The 19,077-nt window shown below is 36.7% G+C and overlaps 3 protein-coding genes and 1 non-coding gene across 5 annotated transcripts; 1 reads left to right on the top strand and 3 right to left on the bottom strand.

Moving 5' to 3' along the window:
• Positions 1-606: 606 nt before the first annotated feature.
• LOC135627069 (uncharacterized) lies at positions 607-4,528 on the bottom strand. Its single transcript, XM_065133025.1, has 4 exons — positions 4,220-4,528; positions 2,167-2,331; positions 2,025-2,060; positions 607-822 (listed from the first exon to the last, which is right to left on the bottom strand). The coding sequence occupies exons 1-3, from the start codon at positions 4,455-4,457 to the stop codon at positions 2,038-2,040; spliced, it is 426 nt and encodes a 141-aa protein (XP_064989097.1). The 5' UTR covers positions 4,458-4,528; the 3' UTR covers positions 607-822; positions 2,025-2,037.
• A 1,538-nt stretch (positions 4,529-6,066) lies between these two features.
• LOC135626995 (probable UDP-arabinose 4-epimerase 2) lies at positions 6,067-11,647 on the bottom strand. Of its 2 annotated transcripts, none has more exons than XM_065132885.1 (11): positions 11,318-11,450; positions 10,620-10,777; positions 10,109-10,233; positions 9,210-9,323; positions 8,995-9,102; positions 8,801-8,892; positions 7,476-7,617; positions 7,207-7,301; positions 7,000-7,129; positions 6,747-6,891; positions 6,067-6,646 (listed from the first exon to the last, which is right to left on the bottom strand). In XM_065132885.1, exons 2-11 carry the CDS (start codon positions 10,696-10,698, stop codon positions 6,405-6,407), a joined length of 1,272 nt encoding a protein of 423 aa, XP_064988957.1. In that variant the 5' UTR covers positions 10,699-10,777; positions 11,318-11,450; the 3' UTR covers positions 6,067-6,404. The 2 variants fall into 2 exon arrangements, with proteins under 2 accessions (XP_064988957.1, XP_064988956.1); XM_065132884.1 differs by lacking the exon at positions 11,318-11,450 and adding an exon at positions 11,500-11,647 and having other exon boundaries at positions 6,185-6,646.
• Positions 11,648-14,756: 3,109 nt separating this feature from the next.
• On the top strand, positions 14,757-14,829 carry TRNAR-CCG (transfer RNA arginine (anticodon CCG)). The gene has a single exon. It is a non-coding gene; the product is annotated as a tRNA-Arg (tRNA).
• Positions 14,830-15,640: 811 nt separating this feature from the next.
• LOC135626991 (tubulin beta chain-like) lies at positions 15,641-18,963 on the bottom strand. Its single transcript, XM_065132877.1, has 3 exons — positions 18,471-18,963; positions 17,011-17,280; positions 15,641-16,589 (listed from the first exon to the last, which is right to left on the bottom strand). Exons 1-3 carry the CDS (start codon positions 18,862-18,864, stop codon positions 15,922-15,924), a joined length of 1,332 nt encoding a protein of 443 aa, XP_064988949.1. The 5' UTR covers positions 18,865-18,963; the 3' UTR covers positions 15,641-15,921.
• Positions 18,964-19,077: the final 114 nt, after the last annotated feature.

Below are 19,077 nucleotides of genomic sequence, written 5' to 3'. Positions count from 1 at the left end.
ATGTGTTTTTATTCTTTTATTCTCTCCTCTCAATTCCTCAGAAAAAAAAAAATTCCCTTTCATTTCTTTTTTCTGGATCATTTTTTTTTAATAAAATGGCTCAGTTTTCTTCTCTTGTATTAATTTTCTTATTTTTTTCGTTTATAATCTGAGGAAGACAAAAGGGGAAAAAATAGAAAAGAAAAAAACTTTTCTAGGAAATCGATGATGGTGATGATCTATATCGGTTGTCAGTACCAAATGTGCCTCTAGTTTTACTTTTCTTGTCTAGCTTTATACTTGAGGAGAAATTGCAACTTATTCCAAACTCTTTCATAAGAAAAAGAATGATAGAAAACACTTATAATAGGTCACAAAGTGTGTTTTTTTTCTAGTAATTAATAAAAACATTAATGACAGGACTCATAGTTTATATCCTGATTGGTTATTGCTGCAGATAACCATCTGGGTGTCCCTTGGAAGATTTCACAAAACTTTGATGTTGTTGATAAGGTTTGAGATTCAACATATAAAGCACCAGAACAAATGGTGTATCATAAGCAAATCAAGAACAGCAGCCACCTCCTTACAAGTGAAACATATGAGAAGCCATAGCCATCATGGATCTACACCCAACACAAATTTTTTTTATATTAATTCAATGTTGCTGCTCTACCCATCAAAATTGGGTGCAAACTGTCACTCAAATAAATTTCAAATAGATACATGCAGCTGCCAACACAAAAAGTTGGCAAATTTCAAGTAAGTGTTTTGTGTGAGAAGGTTAAAGAGTGGAGCCAGTTCAGCTCCTGAAATGAAGGTTTCCTTGTTATTCTGAACCACCTGTAACAGAGATGTCTCAGATTAGTCTAGACTGCAACTTGAACCTGTAAATGTTGCCCTGCAAACTCCAAATTGAATAGACAAAACTTATTTACACTGAACTTGCATATATTCCAAACTCATAGTTGAACTGAATAATCAGATGTCAATGTTTCTGTTTTCTTTTTTCTGCAGGAAACACAATGGTAATCCATAGCAAAATTTTATCCATGTCAAACAAGATGAATATGACTACTACATGTTGAATTTCCATTGGACATCAATGCAACATAAACTGCCAAGGGATCAGTACTTACTAGTCTTTTTTTTTTTCCTCCTGATTGAAAGACATTTTCATTAGTACATGATGTTCACATATGGACTTAAATCTGAGAATTATAACTTGTCTAATAATGCACTAATCAACAGAGATGTTTTTATTGATATTTAAAACTCAGGTGTTTTGAGCATTTTATTTTTGAAACTGATGTATCAATACAAGCTTGGGACATTAGAAACTAAAGTAAGCCAGTAAAAGAGCACAGTAAATCAAGACAAAATTTAGTGTTTAGCTTCTCATCTGCTTGACTGAATTTTTTTTTAAGCTCTTTCATTTCCTTTTGCCATATGTGCAAGAGGAAACACAATGGAAATTCATTTACATGCCAAACAAGATGAAAATGACTTCATGGACTCATCTACTTGAATGGGTTTTTGTTAAGCAAGCTCTTACATTTTGCTTCATGTAACAGAATCAGCCATCAAAAACATATTCAGCTTGGAACTACACAGGTTCAACCTAATCTGAATTTGAAACAAAAGCTATCACATCCATAAAGTGCTACATCTTCCTGCTAATGACACCTGACTGGAAGAAGGTCAAGTGATGGGAGCAGCAACAAAGCATTCGGTGCACTCACAAACTCAGGTATATCTACAGTGGTTCCTTGAATGTCTATTCCAAGATTGAAGGATCCAACGAGCAAATGACCATTGCAAATGTGGAAAATAATACAATGGGTGAAATACACTCTCAGGTATAGGAACATTCCATGCTTGAAGAAGCAACTAAAATGCCATGATATGTCAAAACAATTCAGAGGAGTTGTGCAATCAAGAAGAGGAAACTAAACTAGAGGTTGGGAGAAAAAAAGATCAAAAATCTTTCGACAGACAGAAGGAGCTGAGAAACATAACCAGCAATAAAAATGTCTGACTGATACCTGAATGTGACGACTACTGTATCTGTTGGTGATTATCTAGAAAAGAAAAAGTTTAGGTCTCAATCAGCAGAATATATGATGATGATGATGAAAAGTTGAGAAGCACCTCCAAAAGATGTATATATGAGAAAACACACAATACCAGTGGGTACGCCAGCAAAAAGCATACGATCCATGTTATCAATGCGTCTCTGAATTGACTTCAAAATCAAGTTCAATGCTGAAACCCTCCTACGCATGGCCGAGATCTTGGCTGCATGTTGCATGATGAACGGCAACGGCGCATCTTCTAAGAGTTTGTCTAGTTCTGCCACAAGCAAAATAGTTGAAGGGCAATTAAATTGAGCATACAGAAGCTTACATGATGATGATGACGATTGTTTCTAAGTTCTCTTGAACTGGCTATGTGAAATTGCTTGATGCTATAGGGAGCGGAGCGGGAGAGTGAGATATGCAATCCACTCGGTTTGCATTACCACAACAATAAACAGAAAAACAAGTGCCAAAAAATAAATGTGATGAGGAAAACATTTGGGAATTAAACTGTGAGAACGAGAGAACAAAAGATGAAACCACAAGTATCTGTAGGAGAAGAAGAGATATCTAACATATATATTCTTAAAAATCGAGAGAAATCATAAACCCTACAAACAACAATGTTTGTATAACCGGATAATATACTGGAGAGAGACCAAGGTATCACATAGCACTTTTGTCAAAGTGGGAAAGAAATATACAACCAGATTCAAGTAATAAATAGGTCAACATATGTCATGGTTAGATCAAGAAATTACCAAGTAATTTGTAATCAAAGCAACTAAAATGAGAAGTAACATCAACTAACTAAGGATTTGAGTGACAAATTTCAGACAAAACACAATGTATTAGAGTCTATGATTGATAGAGAAGTCAAATTTACCTAACCAGATGGAAACATAATCCATATAAAAAAAAAGCATCCAGCGACTAAATAAGTCTTTGTGATATGCAATTGCAATTCATGCTTATGCAGATTGCATCTTACGTATATACAGTAACATTGAACATTGCACCACATGGATCTTACCAAATCAGATGTTTCACAGATGAAAAATCGGGCTCATTACGTATTACCATTTGTATTTAGCTCTCTTTAGCATCCCGATCCTTATATTTAAAAAAATTACATTAGAATCCCTGTAGTTATGGCGAAATATCTAGTTCTATTTATTCTAACATTATTGGTTTTACCAACGGAAGCACGAAAACGATAGACAAAAAGATCATTTCAACATCCCAGTTACGTTTTCAATAATGGTGGACGACAATACCACTGGAGACCACGGATAATTATTGCGGATAAAGAGGAATAGTTACAGCGAGTGATGAGGCAAAGGGGAGGATGGTGCTCTACATCTACATCGATGCTGCCTGACAATTGCATTAGCACTGACGTAGATGCAGATATTGAGTGTCGCTCGGCATCTGCATCGGTGCTGACGCAAATGCAGAGCGACGAAAAGGTCGCTTGACATCTATATTTGCATCGGCGTCGATGTAGATGTCAAGCGATGCTCTACATCTAGATCTGTGTCGACATTGATGTAGTTACCAAGCGACACCGATGCAGATACAAAGCGTCAACATCTTTCTCCTCTCCCTTTGCCTTACTTCTCATCATCACTCTTCCTCATTCAGAACAACCACCCACCCACACCGCAATGACATCATTCGCCACCATCGAAAATGGAACTTTTTGCCCATCATTTTGATACTTTTATCGATGATGTTAAAATAAATAAAATAAAATATTTCACCTTCCTAATCATAAGAATTTTAATATAAATTTTTTTTTAATGTAGGGATCGAGATAGGTATGACTACTATAAGAAACCTATAATTAGCCCTGAAAAATCATCAATAAAAATCAAAATAATAAAAAATCATTATCCACATAAAATTCAAGAGCTTTTTTCTGACAAAAAAAAAATCGTGTTTAAGCTTTTGTAACACAAGAATGAACCAAAAGAGAGATAGATCCGAGGAAACCATAATAAAGTTTATAGCTTTTCACGTCAATATACGACGACAAAACCTTGCAAAAACAAATCAAAATCTCATTTTGGTTGAGAGAAGTAGCAAAAGAACATGAAACAGGAACCGGAACCGGAAACCCTAATATAGTAAGATCCAAGGATTCGCCCAACATGATTTACCTCTGGCGAGGCGATCCAGGGAAGTGGAGAGCTCATCCTGGCTCCGGTCAACGCCCTCCGCCCTGGAATCGAACTCCCTCATCACGGCACCCAGCGTCGATGCGATCGCCCCAGCGAGGGCTTCGCAACCTTCGCGTCCCCGAGCGGGGCCCTCCGCTCCGTCCGCCCCGCCTCCTCCACTAGGCGGCGGCACCGACGAGTCGCTGGCGGGCAACGCCGGGAGATCGCTGCCATCCATGATCCGAGCTTCCGTCCCATCAAGGAAACCCGCCTCCGCCCTCGAAGAACACCCACGGGGTTGTTCGGGCAGATCTGGACGAGTCAAGGTGAATCTGAGCCCTTCAATGAGGACGCGTAAATGATCACGGTCGTCCAAACGAATGACGTGGATTCAAGCCAAGCACCGGACCGAGTCCAAGCGGTAACCATTTAGGTGAGGCCGAATGGGTTCAAACATGAAATATTGTTTGGTAATTATTTTTTTTTTCTTTCTTTTTTTCTGAAAAGAAGTAATTATCATAAAATATTTCGTGTTTAATTGCCTTTTTCGAAGTGAAAGAAGTAAAAAAATAATGACTAATTTTGGAAGGGAAAAATAGATATCTTTTATATTCATTCACCCAATATAAGCTTAGATATATTTAAGATGTTATATATTTCCCAAACTAGTTAATGTTAACTACATTGACTAATCTAAATCTTTACATAAATATTAATATGATGAATACATGTGAAGTATTGTAATATATATATATATCATTATTTTTAAAAATTGAAAGATATAGTATCCTATTGAATGTTGAATTAGAGTCTATTGAAGTTCTATTCTATATCTATCTCAATTTTCAATATAATCTCTTCATAGCTTAAGTTAGTTTTTAATTAGGTAGTGTTAATTAAATATCGAGTCTTTTAGAGTTAAATGCATTGGAAAGTGAGATAGAGTCCATATGAATTTTTGTATTGATATTTGATTTTTAATCATTATGCTCAATGACATAAGTAAATATGAGGAGCATTTACGCATCTCCTTAGAGTTGAGGACAATCGATTCTGTATCGAATACGAAGGATATAGCATAATCATAAGCACCCAAGTGGAAGTGAGATGTTGATCACATAATTTTAAAGTGTCGATCATGTGGTGCGACGATTTTGACCATGTGTCAAACATGAAGGTGTCATACACGTGATATCGAGATATCAATCACATGAGTATTGATAGTCATTCTTACATAATTATATTTGTATCAAAAAGTATAATATAAAATCAATTTTAAAAGGATCACTTTAGCTTTAAAATTAGATATAATTTAATTTTAACCTGATATATTTGGATTGTCCAAGTATTAATTTAAGAGTCTCAAAGCACAAAATAAGATATAAATTGGGAGGCCATCGATCTATTTTAGCAAATATTGCTAACCAAGAAGCACTTTTATACCCTTCCCAATAAACTCGAGAAATCTTATATTCTTGAAATTGCTGCAACTAATAAGAAACCAAGGAGGATATAATACATTTTATATATCCTTATTGTTTTACATTTTAACAAGCAGTTCAACATCACCCAATTCAATCTGTCTTTTCACAATGCACATTCGACCCCTTCTTTGATGGCAAAAGGTTTATTATATCAATGGCAATGTATTTGCAATTGTATTTTGGTTGGAAGTAATCAAACATCAAAGTTTTAGGTGTTCAATTTGTTCATAGATTCAAAGGATAATAGATCGCACATAGGTTCCAAAAGGTAGTTTCCATTGAGCTGATGACTTGACTTCCCTGCACAAAATTTTAGGTCGTCTCAGGAAGAAAGGAAAACTGACAGATGGGACACACATGGTGTATATTCTGCTCAGATGATTCTATATTTATATGGGAAAAAGAATAATCATGGCATTTTATCACAACTTAAGAATCATACATGAGAAATCCATCAATGGGGGATTACAACTATGAGCTCTGTTCTTTAATGGCTTCTGCATAACCTTTGTAAAAATAACACATTTTTATCTCGATTCCTACACTCAGTATGATAAGACTTCGCGAGTGATTGAATCCTTCCTCTATGCTTGCCAAGACCACCCTCATCATTAATCTAAGCAATGAAGGTTGCTAATGACTTCTATCAGAAGCTTACATCTTCATGAAATCTAATATGTATAATTGAGTGGAACAGTTGATCAAACAGCCATGGCCGATGGTGACCGATAGCCATTCGGATGTGATTTCTGCCATCTCCATGCGGTTGAGAGGCTCTTTTGAAGATCGGTGTAATGTGCGGTCCAGTTGAGCTCCGAATTGATTTTTGAAGGGTCACTGTAGACTTCGGCATAGTCCCCTGGTCTACGTTCAAGGTAGTCAACTTTGATGTTCACCCCAGTTGCCTTCTTGCAGGCCTCGACAAATTCTTTGACTGACCTTCCTGGAAATAAAACAGCAGACTTGTCAGGTTTCGACGAGCTAAGCCTGCCATAGAACAGAAAGGAAAAACATACACACTGAGAAGAGAGACGGAGAACAACCTTTTCCAGTACCAACGTTGTATATGCCAACTTTGTTAGGCCTTGCCTTGTCAAGAGCTTTCACATGAGCATCAACAAGGTCAGTGACATCGATATAGTCTCTGATACAAGTTCCATCACTTGTTGCGTAGTCTGTTCCTTTAACCTATGCAGGAAACACATAAAATTATTGTTTTTTAAAAAATATACTGTTGAATCTAATCAAGAATGAATCCAATCAAGCATTGGGTTACTGAAAGATGAATAAAGATACCTTCAACCCTGGTAAGATACCTAGTGCTGCATCGAAGCACGCACCAGATATACGTCCATGCTCCCTTAGTTCAGGTCTAGGAGCTTCACCTAGTCTTCCTTCTGGATCTGAGCCTATGACATTGAAATACCTGCCGATGTGGAGAAAGAAATTAATCTCATGTTCCAACAGATTTCATAATCAAAATTGTTACTATCAGCAATCCACCTTAAGATCATGACTGCCATGTCTGATCTCTTCGAAAAATCCAAGATGATGTCCTCTGCCATTTTCTTGGCCTTCCCGTATGGGTTGATAGGAAGCTGCAAGTTTATTTGAAATCCAAGTCATTATCACATTCATGAGTGCTTGCTCTGGACAAAAGCACCAGAATCCTATAGTTTTATCAAGAGCAAAATAGAATTGACCTTCAACCAGAAAGCTAGATGCCTCTGGTATCATCTGATTGAAGCAAACAAAGGTTAACTCTTTCTTACCTGAGGAGTTTCTTCTGTAATAGGCATCTTTTCTGGTTCTCCATAAGTAGCACAGGTACTCGAGTAAATAAGAGTTTTAACACCATGTGCTGCCATAGCTTCAAGAATTACCAAAGTATTTGCCGTGATGTTGTGATAGTACCTATGAAAGAAAAAGTTGAGGACCGCATAAGCAACTGTAATATCGAGATACCAAAGTTCCAACATTGTTGGTTAAGGTCCTGAGATAAAGTCAGAAATGCATAATAAATGCTGAGAACAAAGACTTGGTTTAGAATTGTAGAAATGCAAACCAAGAACCATCGAATACTATTCAGGTTTGTCACCAAATGTCAATCTAAAAGTCACAAGTCAGTCTAATGTCATGATTTGCAAGCCCATTCATGATGGAGCCTTCAAAAGCATAGAGATATAAGCTCGATCTTGTTGGGGTTAATATGCCATGTTTTGAACCCATGCCGACATGGGGTGAGACTCTTAACAAAATTCTGAGAACACCTACGACCATCGGTGCCCATGGGATAAAAACTCAAATTTTTAATTAATCTTATGCATCTGCTGATTGGATGCTACAATTTATTCAATTCCATTTTTTTAATAAAAGATTTACCTCGACCACAAAGATTCTATAAATTAGATAGAAGATATCAGATCTATGATGTCTAACTATGTAACAAGAAAATGTACTCATATCAGATCATATTTTAACTAGTACTATGAAAAGAAATGTTGAGTGCTTAAAGCCACACCATGGTTTAATAAGGGTGAAAGAAAATGTGTGTTCCTCAACATCTAGATATTTGCCTCAGAACAAACGAATATAATGTCTGAGATTGTCATAGTTGATAGAAGATCACTAAACAAAAAAAGCAAGATGAGCATCAGAGTACATAGAAAAACGACAATTCATCAGCATACAAAATTTGATTGGATAGCAGCTATCTCAAACCTATGCATACATAAGAAGGCTCACATATACATCTGATAATATATTTACTCATGATGCATATGAAAGAATAGAAGATTCTGCTCCATATTTATTTATTGCAACCAAGAAGGAATCTTCAGAAGCAATCAGATAGGATTAACCATTTCTGTAAAAGATAAGTCTTAAGAACAAAAGGTTGCATGGTCATGCCCTCCAACTGGAGGCTTTTCTCATAAACTGTATAGACACAAAAACCAAATGCAATTGTTAATGTAATAATACTACACAGGAATTTTTCAATACACAATATTGTCCAGGCTGCAGCAAGAAGTTTAGCCAAGCAGATAAAATCCAGTCAATATTTTGTCTATATGAGATACTTGCATAAATGACATACCTAAGAGGTTCAAGTGTGCTTTCCCCTACATAAGCAACAGCTGCAAAGTGCATAACAGCATCGAAAGCATTTTCAGCAAATATCCTGTTGACCTAATGATTTATTAAGGAATAATGTTTTGTTGATCACTTTTAAGCCAAATCTCGACCAAATTTAAATTTTAGGTTGTCAAAATAATAAAGTGATAAGGATACAGCTCTTGCATCCCCTAAATCAGCAAAAATAAACTGAAGTCTTCCAGGCTCTGGAAACAGCTGCTGGAGAACCCTAATAGCCCCAAGATTCCCTCTGGAAAGGTTATCCTGTAAAATCAGCAGAGAAAGATCAATTACAACTAAAAAAAATTACTAATCAGATCCTACAGATCTTTTTAGTTTGTCCATATGTGTGCTTGGTTGAGTCATATTACCACAATTGTAACACGGTATGAGTCTGTTAGGAGTCGAAGTGTAGCATGCGAGCCAATATAGCCAGCACCGCCTGTTACTAAGACATGAGTTACCCCAGGTTCATGACGAGAAAACTGTAAGATAAAGAAACTTTGAGTCAGGAAAACCAAAAGAAGAAAATAAATGATCAAATTAATAAAGCAAAGAATCCTAAACGAAGCTTATAATACTGTTGTTCATAAAGAGAGATCTATTATTTGCTAATACTCCCAGAAAAGGGAATTCTAATATGAGGGATGTAGTGTACGATATTTTCAAATATAGGGGAGCTGTGTCATCATGTTTAATTATACATGATTTTGAAAAGGCTTCTGAAACCAACCGGTTGTAGCAGCTACTGAGGATACACTATCCATTAGTGTTGGTTACCTATCATATTTGGGGTTGACTATATGGATCTTTTGCTGTCTTTGAGATCTGTAAAAAGTCATATGCTTAGTTAAGTTCAAAGTATTTAAATCTTTATTTATAATTTTTATTAAAATCTTGTTAGGTCTTTTTCTACATCTCCTAGTACTATTAATATTAATTATTTCTCCTTTTCTGACTATCGCATCTAGAGGTCTCCTAAGCACATGTCCCATACTATCTTAAGCGATCTTCTCTCATCTTATCCTCTATCGATGCGATACATAATTGTTCACAAATAAAAATATTTCTTTTTCTATATTTCTAAGTAACTCCATACAATTATCTCGACAACATAAACTTTTTATATATGTTGTTTCTTAACCATCCAACACTCAGATCCATAAAACATTGTGTAAAGTTCAGTATAACTGAAGCAGTTTTACTCGTATATTTAATGAAAGCTTTTCCTAAAAATACACTTGGCTCAAAATATATGATGAATACCTACCACATTACTGCCACTAAAATTCGGGGATTGCTTTAAAATCAGTATGCAGAAGGCTGTCAGAATAACTGCCATCAGAAGTTTTCCATAAACATGAGGCTTGCGCCTTGAATCGGAGTTGTCCATCCCTGGAAAAAAAAAATGGAGCACTAGCAAGTATGAATAACTTGAATGTAGTAAGAGAGAGAGAGAGAGAGAGAGAGAGAGAGAGAGAGAGAGAGAGAGATGAGCATATGTAATTCTAAAGCACAAGAATGAACTTGAGAAATGAAGTTCGAACATTATGACAACATTCATAAAAAGTTGAATTTGTGGCTTTTCTCAACAAAAATAACCAACTGTGAAAATTTTAAAAAACAGATCACCACAATATACAAGCAGTAGTTATTAGTGAAACTACAAAGTCGTATTCAAGTGACCCACTTCAAAAGTCAAATTGAAAGTAAATAAATAGATTCATCAAGTAACAAAAGAAGAAAACATGTGATCTCAAATGAAAGGGAAAAAAAAAAACCTGAAAGGGGCCAAGGTCTAACAGCCCTGGGTTGAGTTCTACTCCTGTTGGTGGGTAGCATTTGAGGATTTTCCTTCATAATAAGCACGAGGGTGAATTAGATCAGTTTCCTCTTTTCCAACGAACCCAACCTCTAATTGCCAGTCAGATCAAGAGAGCTGTAGCGAAGAAAAACCAACAATTCAGCACACAACCCAAAAATTCAACTTGGTCAAGAAGATGAACAAAAGATTCTCAATATTCAAATCTTAGGCCTAACTCCTGAGAAAATAAAGAAAAAAACAAAAACAAAAAAAAGGCACGTCCCCAAGCAAGTCAACCAAGCATTCCCAGAACAGTTTTCTACCTCGAAATAAAGAACACTAAATTCCTGGGTCATAAGAATTCTCAAAAATCACGAAAAGCTAAACCATTCACAAAACTCCATGAACGAGGGAATCAAGACCCTAATAAATCAAGGAACGAAGGAAATAATCTCGTCATTTAGAGCAAAATAGAACCACTAAAAATCTCATCTTTAATCACATTGAAAACCAACGAAGAAAAGACTCCAACTTTCACGCGAAATGAACCAGGCCGCACCCTAACCCAACAGACCAAGGAGAAGCGAACGTCAGATCGGCGACAAAGCGATCAAAATCAAACGAATCCAGAGGTCCCAAAAACGCTACACGAAACCAAATCGAAACCCGAGTCACCTTTAAACATCCCAACCGCCCCCTCAGTGAATACCATTGCGGATCCCCAGAAACGCGGATTCACTTCCAAAACCAAACAAAACGACGTAAAAGCCCCAAATCCCGATCAAAATAACAACAACAAACACATCAAAGAGCTAGAGAAGGTGATCAGGATCGAGTCATGGAGACGGCAGATGTACCTGGCGACGCAAGAGGGGCAACTGAGGGAGGGGGCAGAGGCACAGACACAGAGAAGCCGGGCGACAATTAAAAGCGGCAGGCGAGTCATACAATTCCGGACCGAGTCGTGGTGGACTTTTCATCAACACGAAAGCAGTGCGAATGATCGCAGCGAGAGGAGGAATCTGAGGTCTAAAATACAAAATTCCATATCTGTCCCTCCCCATCCTGCACTAATTTATTTATTTATTTTATTTATTTTTTTGTTTATCTTAAATTTTGATGCTTATTTTTTTTCCCAATAAATTTTTTTATATCATTATTAAATATTTCTTCAAAAAAATAATCCTCACTATTTCCCTTTACGTTATGATCCCTCGTATTCATTTTTATATAAGGTTTAACGTTGAGTGATACTATCCGAAATTACTATCCGATGATAATAAATTCATTCGATAAAAAAATTAATAATTGATTTTTAATAACATATTTTTATTTATTACGATTGAGCCTTAGAACACATTCTTTTCCATAGAAATAGGAAACACAAATTAAAATTTCTATGTTACTTCGATGGATTATTGGAAAGGATAAAAAAGATAAATGGATTGCTTCAATCTCGTTTAAGAGGGCAGAGGTGGATTACTTGGAAAAGTATTACTAAAGTGCATGAAATGATAACAGTCTTGCATTTTTAACTCATATAGTACTACTAAAGAAGGGACCAAAAAATAAATGCCAATTATTACAAGGCACATCTCCATCATGCTTGCAGCAAAAGTTGGGACATTTGGATACACATCAATTGTTTGACACCATGCTTGCATGGGCACATGAGTAGACAAATTAGTGGGAGAAGAAGAGATTAATTAGGTGTTGAGTCTACTAATTAACTAAGAATTCCTAGACCTAGTCAGATCATTCCACCTACTGAATTATTAGTGCCTTTTTTTTTGTTTGCTCAATCACATGAGCTGTTAAAAGTATTTAAAAAATTATGCAAATTAAAATTCTAAGGATGAAGTTGATGGGACAAAGATTGACATTCTATTTTAAATTATCAATCTTTTACTTTGATTCTTAAGAGATTTTTTTTTTCGTTAAAAGATAAGTAACACGGATAAAACTAAAATCCGAACTAGCTATCTAGCATCATTAATAAATATACGAGATACGATTACAAACTCTTGATACAACACTACTACTAGATCAATGTTTTATATGTAAACTTTGTTGGATAAATTTTGGATTTGATTCTCATAGAAATTAAAGTCATGTAAATATATCTGATGTAATTGTCCAAATGGTCTAATTTAATGGTTGACTCAACTCTTGATGGGTTAGGTAAGGGATGCAAGAGAAACAGGTATGTTGTCTCTACCTCTCCTTATTTTCCTTTTTTTTCTTGTTGTTTCACAATTGGTCATGTTGGATCAAATAAACACTTACCTACAAAGCTTATCAGCTATACTCTGATAACATGTTGATGATATTTTCCTTTGATTGCAACACAATTTTTCTAGTTTATTTTTCAATTAGAATGCATGTAACCTTCACACTATTAAATTTAATTTATCAACCCTTTCTTAGATTTTGGGACAACAAAATAAGAAGATAAAAGAAAAGAAGAAAAAGTTAGGCAAAGCTGAAAGATTCTCAAGTGTTTGCATGGCTTCCTCTCTCTCTCTCTCTCTCTCTCTCTCTCTCTCTGACTACTCATCATTAGGCAATTATAACAAGAAGAAGACAACTTTTGGTTGCAGGGATTTAGCTGTACAACCTCTGTAGCCAATCAAAATGGAAACCATTGTTACATATCATCATCATTATCACATGACAATGATGTGAAAATAATGCAACAACTACTTCAGCAGTTTCTTTTTTTTTCAGATTAATGGAGTAGAATATTTACAAATGTATATGCACTCAATTTTAAGAGGCTAATAGGACTTTCTCCATTAATTTATAGCAAATTATAATAATCATATTATATTATGTATCTAAAATATTTCTCTAATGATAATATGCTTGACTCGCTTATCCCTCCGATCGAGGGCGTATTATAAAACTCTATTTTATAGATTTTTACTCCTAAGTTATTATTTCGAGAATGTTATTATACGATCAAAATTTATTTTCATCATGTATTATTTATAAAAAATATATACTAGTATTATAATTTTTTTTCTTCCAATTGTTACGTAATGTTACAAGTGTCCAAAATGACATACTACAAGTTAGGTTTGATTGGGTTTGGTGAGGATGTAGAATAGTCGCTCTTTTGACTTGGGGTGGGACGATGTTTGACCTCTCAACTCCCATTCACTATCCAAGGCATGGTGGAAATGCGCATGCTATTCTCTCCAATCATTATAAGATTAGGTAAGTTTTGTTTTATATATTATTATCATTATTATTAGTACGATCCTTCAAAAAAATTGATTAAAAATATATTTTTATTGACTTGCATATGCATGATTATTGTATAATATTTTTGATTTGATTAGTCTCACATTGATTAAAAACACATTTGATTTTATTAGTATATGGATTGCATCAAGTAATTTCTTTTAATCACAATCATCAATTTTGCTATTGTTTTTTATCGGGTGAATTCTTCATGTTTGAATCTTCATCGTGATGGCTTATGTGTTTGTTATTCTTTCATCTTCTATCATTATCTATTTCCTTTCATCATGATAAAGTGTCTTTTAAAAAAGAAAAAAAAAAGGGAAAAGAATGTTCTTAACATGACTAATATTGGTAGCTTATTATTAGCATGAATATTTTCGCTCGTCACGATCAACATGTCTAAAAGAATTAAATTCTCTTGCATGTTTTCACTTTTTGATGATGACTCAATGATGTTCTTTTATCCCGATGTCGAACCTTAAGGAAGTAGCAGTAGAAGAAGAAGAACAACAAGTACACATGCTTAGCAACTAATGCCATTGATAGGAGATACAACAGTGGAGTCAATCGATTATAATTAATATGCCATGTATTAACACTCAAAAATTGTTATCGTAAAACTTTAAATAGAATCCAATAATCATCATCATCGTTTGTATTTGTTTTCTCTCTATTTTCTTCTTAGTAATCTTTTGATTTATACAACAACAACAACAATAACGAGGGAAGAGAAGATTATATGTGATTAAAATAAGTAATAGTTGATTCAGATTATCCAATTAGACATCTCCAATTTAAAGATTGTTGAGTAGGGCGGTGGTAGTGCTTAATTTAAATAACAATATAACGAGAATCAAACGTAAATGGTCGCGTGGCCTAATGGATAAGGCGCTCGCCTCCGGAGCGGGAGATTGTGGGTTCGAGTCCCACCGCGATCGATTTATTATTTATAATGGTTACAGTTTTATTTTGTTGTTTATGTTGTAAGTTCGTTTTTCATCAAAGTTCTCGAGTTCTTCATTGTAACAGCAGAGGTTTTAGTTTTCATTCCCATCTCTTACTATTTCTTTTGCAGCTTATAGAGTTTTGGGTCAGATTTATTCTCCATCAAATCACTAATAATATGACTATGAACATCGGGTAGGGGATACATTTCTCATCATTAATATATTTGCTCATGATTAATAATGATTACTTTACATCTTTAATGCACTAATAAAAGACTCCCACCACTATTTCTTTCAAAATCTTTCCAATTGATTCCGACTAAATGTTCATATCAATACATAGCTTTATCACTTACAGTATCTCCGATTATGATGACAAAGAAATAATAAACTGTCCAAATTCTCTGATTCTACTAAAAACCGAAAAAGGCTAATGAAGGAGGAGAAGGAGGCCAAACAAGATTTGAACCATACGAGGGACCAGCAGCTTATTACCCCACAACCTCACATGAAACTGCCTCAGATATAATTACCACATCAAAAGTACAACCTCTCAATGCTCAACAGATATGACAATTCACAAACCTTTTCACAATAATATGATATCACATATTAACCAAGTTAAAAAGAGAACAACAGCATTCATCCACCCACCTCACCAACTTCAGAAACTCCACATAGAAACTAAGCATGCATAACAGATATGACGATTCACAAACCTTTTCACAATAACATAATCACAATAACCAATTCACAAACTATGCCAGCTTGTTTACTTCCAGACGATGATGCGTCGATCCAATAAACATGCAAAGGAGGACCCCTTTGTTTGATCACGTTAAACTAAGCCCAGACAACAACAAGTAGTGCAACGACAACAACTAGTTAATATGCAGACAGACAAAAGAAACCGGATAAGAGTAAGAAGTCAGGGCTCCGAATGTTACAACATATCAATCACATCAACAGAAAAAAGTACAGCCATACCAACATAAAACTGTCTTCTGATAGACACCAAATCCCTCTCACTCGCAGCGGAAATTATAATGGCAAGAGGACATTTCTTGAGATAAGAGAAATGAATCACTCAGCCTCTTCCTCTTCTTCCTCGTATTCTTCCTCATCTGCCGTTGCATCTTGGTACTGCTGGTACTCGGCCACCAGATCGTTCATGTTGCTCTCGGCCTCGGTAAATTCCATCTCGTCCATGCCCTCTCCGGTGTACCAGTGTAAGAAAGCCTTCCTCCTGAACATGGCTGTGAACTGCTCGCTCACCCTCCTGAACATCTCTTGGATGGAAGTTGAGTTCCCGATGAATGTGGAAGCCATCTTTAGCCCCTTGGGCGGAATGTCACACACGCTAGACTTGACATTGTTTGGTATCCACTCCACGAAGTAGGAAGAGTTCTTGTTCTGAACATTCAGCATCTGCTCATCCACTTCCTTTGTGCTCATCTTCCCACGGAACATGGCTGAGGCTGTCAGGTACCGGCCATGACGAGGGTCAGCAGCGCACATCATGTTCTTGGCATCCCACATTTGTTGGGTCAATTCAGGAACTGTGAGGGCCCTATATTGCTGCGAGCCCCTCGAGGTCAAGGGTGCAAACCCCACCATAAAGAAGTGGAGGCGGGGGAAAGGGATGAGGTTCACGGCAAGCTTCCGGAGGTCGGAATTAAGCTGTCCAGGAAACCGAAGGCAGCATGTGACACCACTCATTGTGGCAGAGATCAGGTGATTAAGATCGCCAACTGCAACATGAAAGAAAAAACTTTTAGCAACAGTGCAATTTGGAACAAGACCTTAAACTTTAAGAGGTCAAGATTAACTGAAAAGTTTAACTGCCCTTTACATATGGATTCTGAACTTTTAAATGAACAAAATAAAAGACATATCGAAGCACAAATTGATTGATCGATCATGGAATGGCGCAGAAAAAGGAGGAAAAAAAATGTATCGACCAGAAAGGATACGGAAAAGATTGGCGACTCTATGTTACTAGCTTTTATAACCACCATGGTTTAAAGCGAGACCTTACATGCTTGATATTAGTATGAAGAAAAGAAGAAGATCAGAGTGTCAGCATCTTCTACATTTAGAGAATTAGTAAACAAAAGATCACAATTTCAAGTAGCATCGAAAAGAATTCATGAAAAGACAAGCAGTACTCACAAGTGGGATTTGCAAGCTTCAGAGTGCGGAAGCAGATATCATACAGCGCTTCATTGTCAAGGACCATACACTCATCAGCATTCTCAACGAGTTGATGAACAGAGAGGGTAGCATTGTATGGCTCCACAACTGTATCAGACACCTTTGGTGATGGGAAAACAGAGAAGGTAAGCATCATTCTATCCGGGTACTCCTCCCTGATCTTAGAGATAAGAAGGGTGCCCATGCCAGATCCAGTTCCTCCCCCCAAAGAATGGCAAACTTGGAAGCCTGCAGAACATCAAAACAGTTAAAAATTCTAATGACGAACTTGCAGATTTGCTTACAGCATCGAGGACATAAAATGCCACATAAAAGAGAAAGGACAAAGCCGTTGAAGATTTGACATATGCATGTAAACAAATGTCAGACCTTGTCAGATAGAGAGACCAAGGTGATATTTTTCTTAAGCTGGTATTGACTAACTCTCAATAAGGGGAGATCATGTTCTCACCATCATGATCAGCAAAATCTGGAAACCCTTTGTCATCTTTCTACTATTGCTAAGGAGACTAAAAGTCAAAATTTACCAGCAAGCATCCAGGAGAAATTGTCCATTATGTACATTTTCGACTGAAAGGTGCAAGTTTGCCAATCACAAATATGACAGAATGAAAATTTAATTTATCTTTAATGGATCTGAAATTGAACAAATTTAGAAGCAAATTACCAGGTGTCAGTAATAATATTGTTTCACATATGGAACAGATAAATAGTATCTCCACTTGTATGCATGAAATTTCAGTCCGACCAAGCATTTTTTTGATGAAAATTCAGTTTTCACTAAGTGAGAAGACCTAGAGAACCCAATGGACTCAACCAATAAATGAGGAAATTAAGTTGAGGATCATTAACTTGAATCAGCCAAGATCAGGTAACTCTAGTTCATGCTAACAGAAATAGAATGAAAATCAACGTGAACACACTTGACATGATAACAGGTAGCGTACGTAAACACACACTATTACAGTAGCTTCACATACTATATGCACAAACTTATCATACATCAAATTCCAATGTCTGTCAACCTAAATGAACAAAATCCCTTGAGAACTCCAATCATAATCAATCAAGATAAGTTGTAGCCTATTTCGATAACAAATAACTCGATAAAACATTCTATTCATCAATAGAAACTGTCAAAAGTACGTCATTAATTCATTAAGCCTATAAAAGAAGGAAATAATATCCCTAAATTACTTCATTAAAGAACTCATAATTTACCATGGTCTCAGTGCAACATGTTTGTAAGCCCATAAAAAAAACTGGAGAGGAGTAAACATTGTCCATGCTCACAAAAGATATAAGAGAATGGACAACATTTTTGAGAAACCAGAAGATTATACCAAAGTAAAGCAAGATCTACTAAGAACCACTGCCATTTGAAAAGAAAAGAAGAAGAAGAAGAAAAAGGAATATACCCTGCAAGCAGTCGCAGTTCTCAGCTTCCTTTCTGACCACGTCGAGGACCGAGTCGATGAGCTCGGCGCCCTCGGTGTAATGCCCCTTGGCCCAGTTGTTCCCGGCACCGGACTGGCCGAAGACGAAGTTGTCCGGCCTGAAGATCTGGCCGACGGGGCCGGATCTGACGGAGTCCATGGTCCCGGGCTCCAGATCCATGAGCACGGCGCGGGGAACGTAGCGCCCTCCGCTGGCCTCGTTGTAGTAGACATTGATCCTCTCGAGCTGGAGGTCGGAGTCGCCGTTGTACTTCCCGGTGCCATCAATTCCATGCTCGTCGCAGATGACCTCCCAGAACTTGGCCCCGATCTGGTTCCCGCACTGCCCGCCCTGGATGTGGAGGATCTCCCTCATCTTCGCCGCCTCTCGCCGGAGCTCAACCCAGAGACGACGAGAGAGCAGAACGGGAGGAGACGAGCAAGCAAGAGGCGAAGAGAGCGGCAGATCTAGATGTCAGATCTGAGGGAGCCTTTTATAGTGGAATCGTTTCGGTCTTCTCACCGCCTGCAGCTTACCCGCCTACTGCAAGTGAAGCGATCAAACGATGATGGCGATCATCCTCCTCCT

This window comes from Musa acuminata, chromosome BXJ2-11 (assembly GCF_036884655.1).
Source record: "Musa acuminata AAA Group cultivar baxijiao chromosome BXJ2-11, Cavendish_Baxijiao_AAA, whole genome shotgun sequence".
NCBI lineage: Eukaryota > Viridiplantae > Streptophyta > Magnoliopsida > Zingiberales > Musaceae > Musa > Musa acuminata.
The sequence above is the reverse complement of the archived record's forward strand: the minus strand, read 5'-3'. Positions and strand labels throughout refer to the sequence as shown.

Excerpts from the sequence above, each read along its gene's own strand:
- LOC135627069 (XM_065133025.1), bottom strand. The coding sequence starts at position 4,457 with ATGGATGGCAGCGATCTCCCGGCGTTGCCCGCCAGCGACTCGTCGGTG. Across the intron at positions 2,332-4,219 it reads CCTGGATCGCCTCGCCAGAG|AACTAGACAAACTCTTAGAA; the intron begins GTAAATCATGTT and ends TGCTTGTGGCAG. Across the intron at positions 2,061-2,166 it reads TTTTGCTGGCGTACCCACTG|ATAATCACCAACAGATACAG; the intron begins GTATTGTGTGTT and ends TTTCTTTTCTAG.
- LOC135626995 (XM_065132884.1), bottom strand. The coding sequence starts at position 10,698 with ATGAAGGAAAATCCTCAAATGCTACCCACCAACAGGAGTAGAACTCAA. Across the intron at positions 10,234-10,619 it reads TAGACCTTGGCCCCTTTCAG|GGATGGACAACTCCGATTCA; the intron begins GTTTTTTTTTTT and ends TTTTTTTTCCAG. Across the intron at positions 9,103-9,209 it reads CATACCGTGTTACAATTGTG|GATAACCTTTCCAGAGGGAA; the intron begins GTAATATGACTC and ends CTGATTTTACAG.
- LOC135626991 (XM_065132877.1), bottom strand. The coding sequence starts at position 18,864 with ATGAGGGAGATCCTCCACATCCAGGGCGGGCAGTGCGGGAACCAGATC. Across the intron at positions 17,281-18,470 it reads GAACTGCGACTGCTTGCAGG|GCTTCCAAGTTTGCCATTCT; the intron begins GTATATTCCTTT and ends GATGTTCTGCAG. Across the intron at positions 16,590-17,010 it reads GAAGCTTGCAAATCCCACTT|TTGGCGATCTTAATCACCTG; the intron begins GTGAGTACTGCT and ends TTCATGTTGCAG.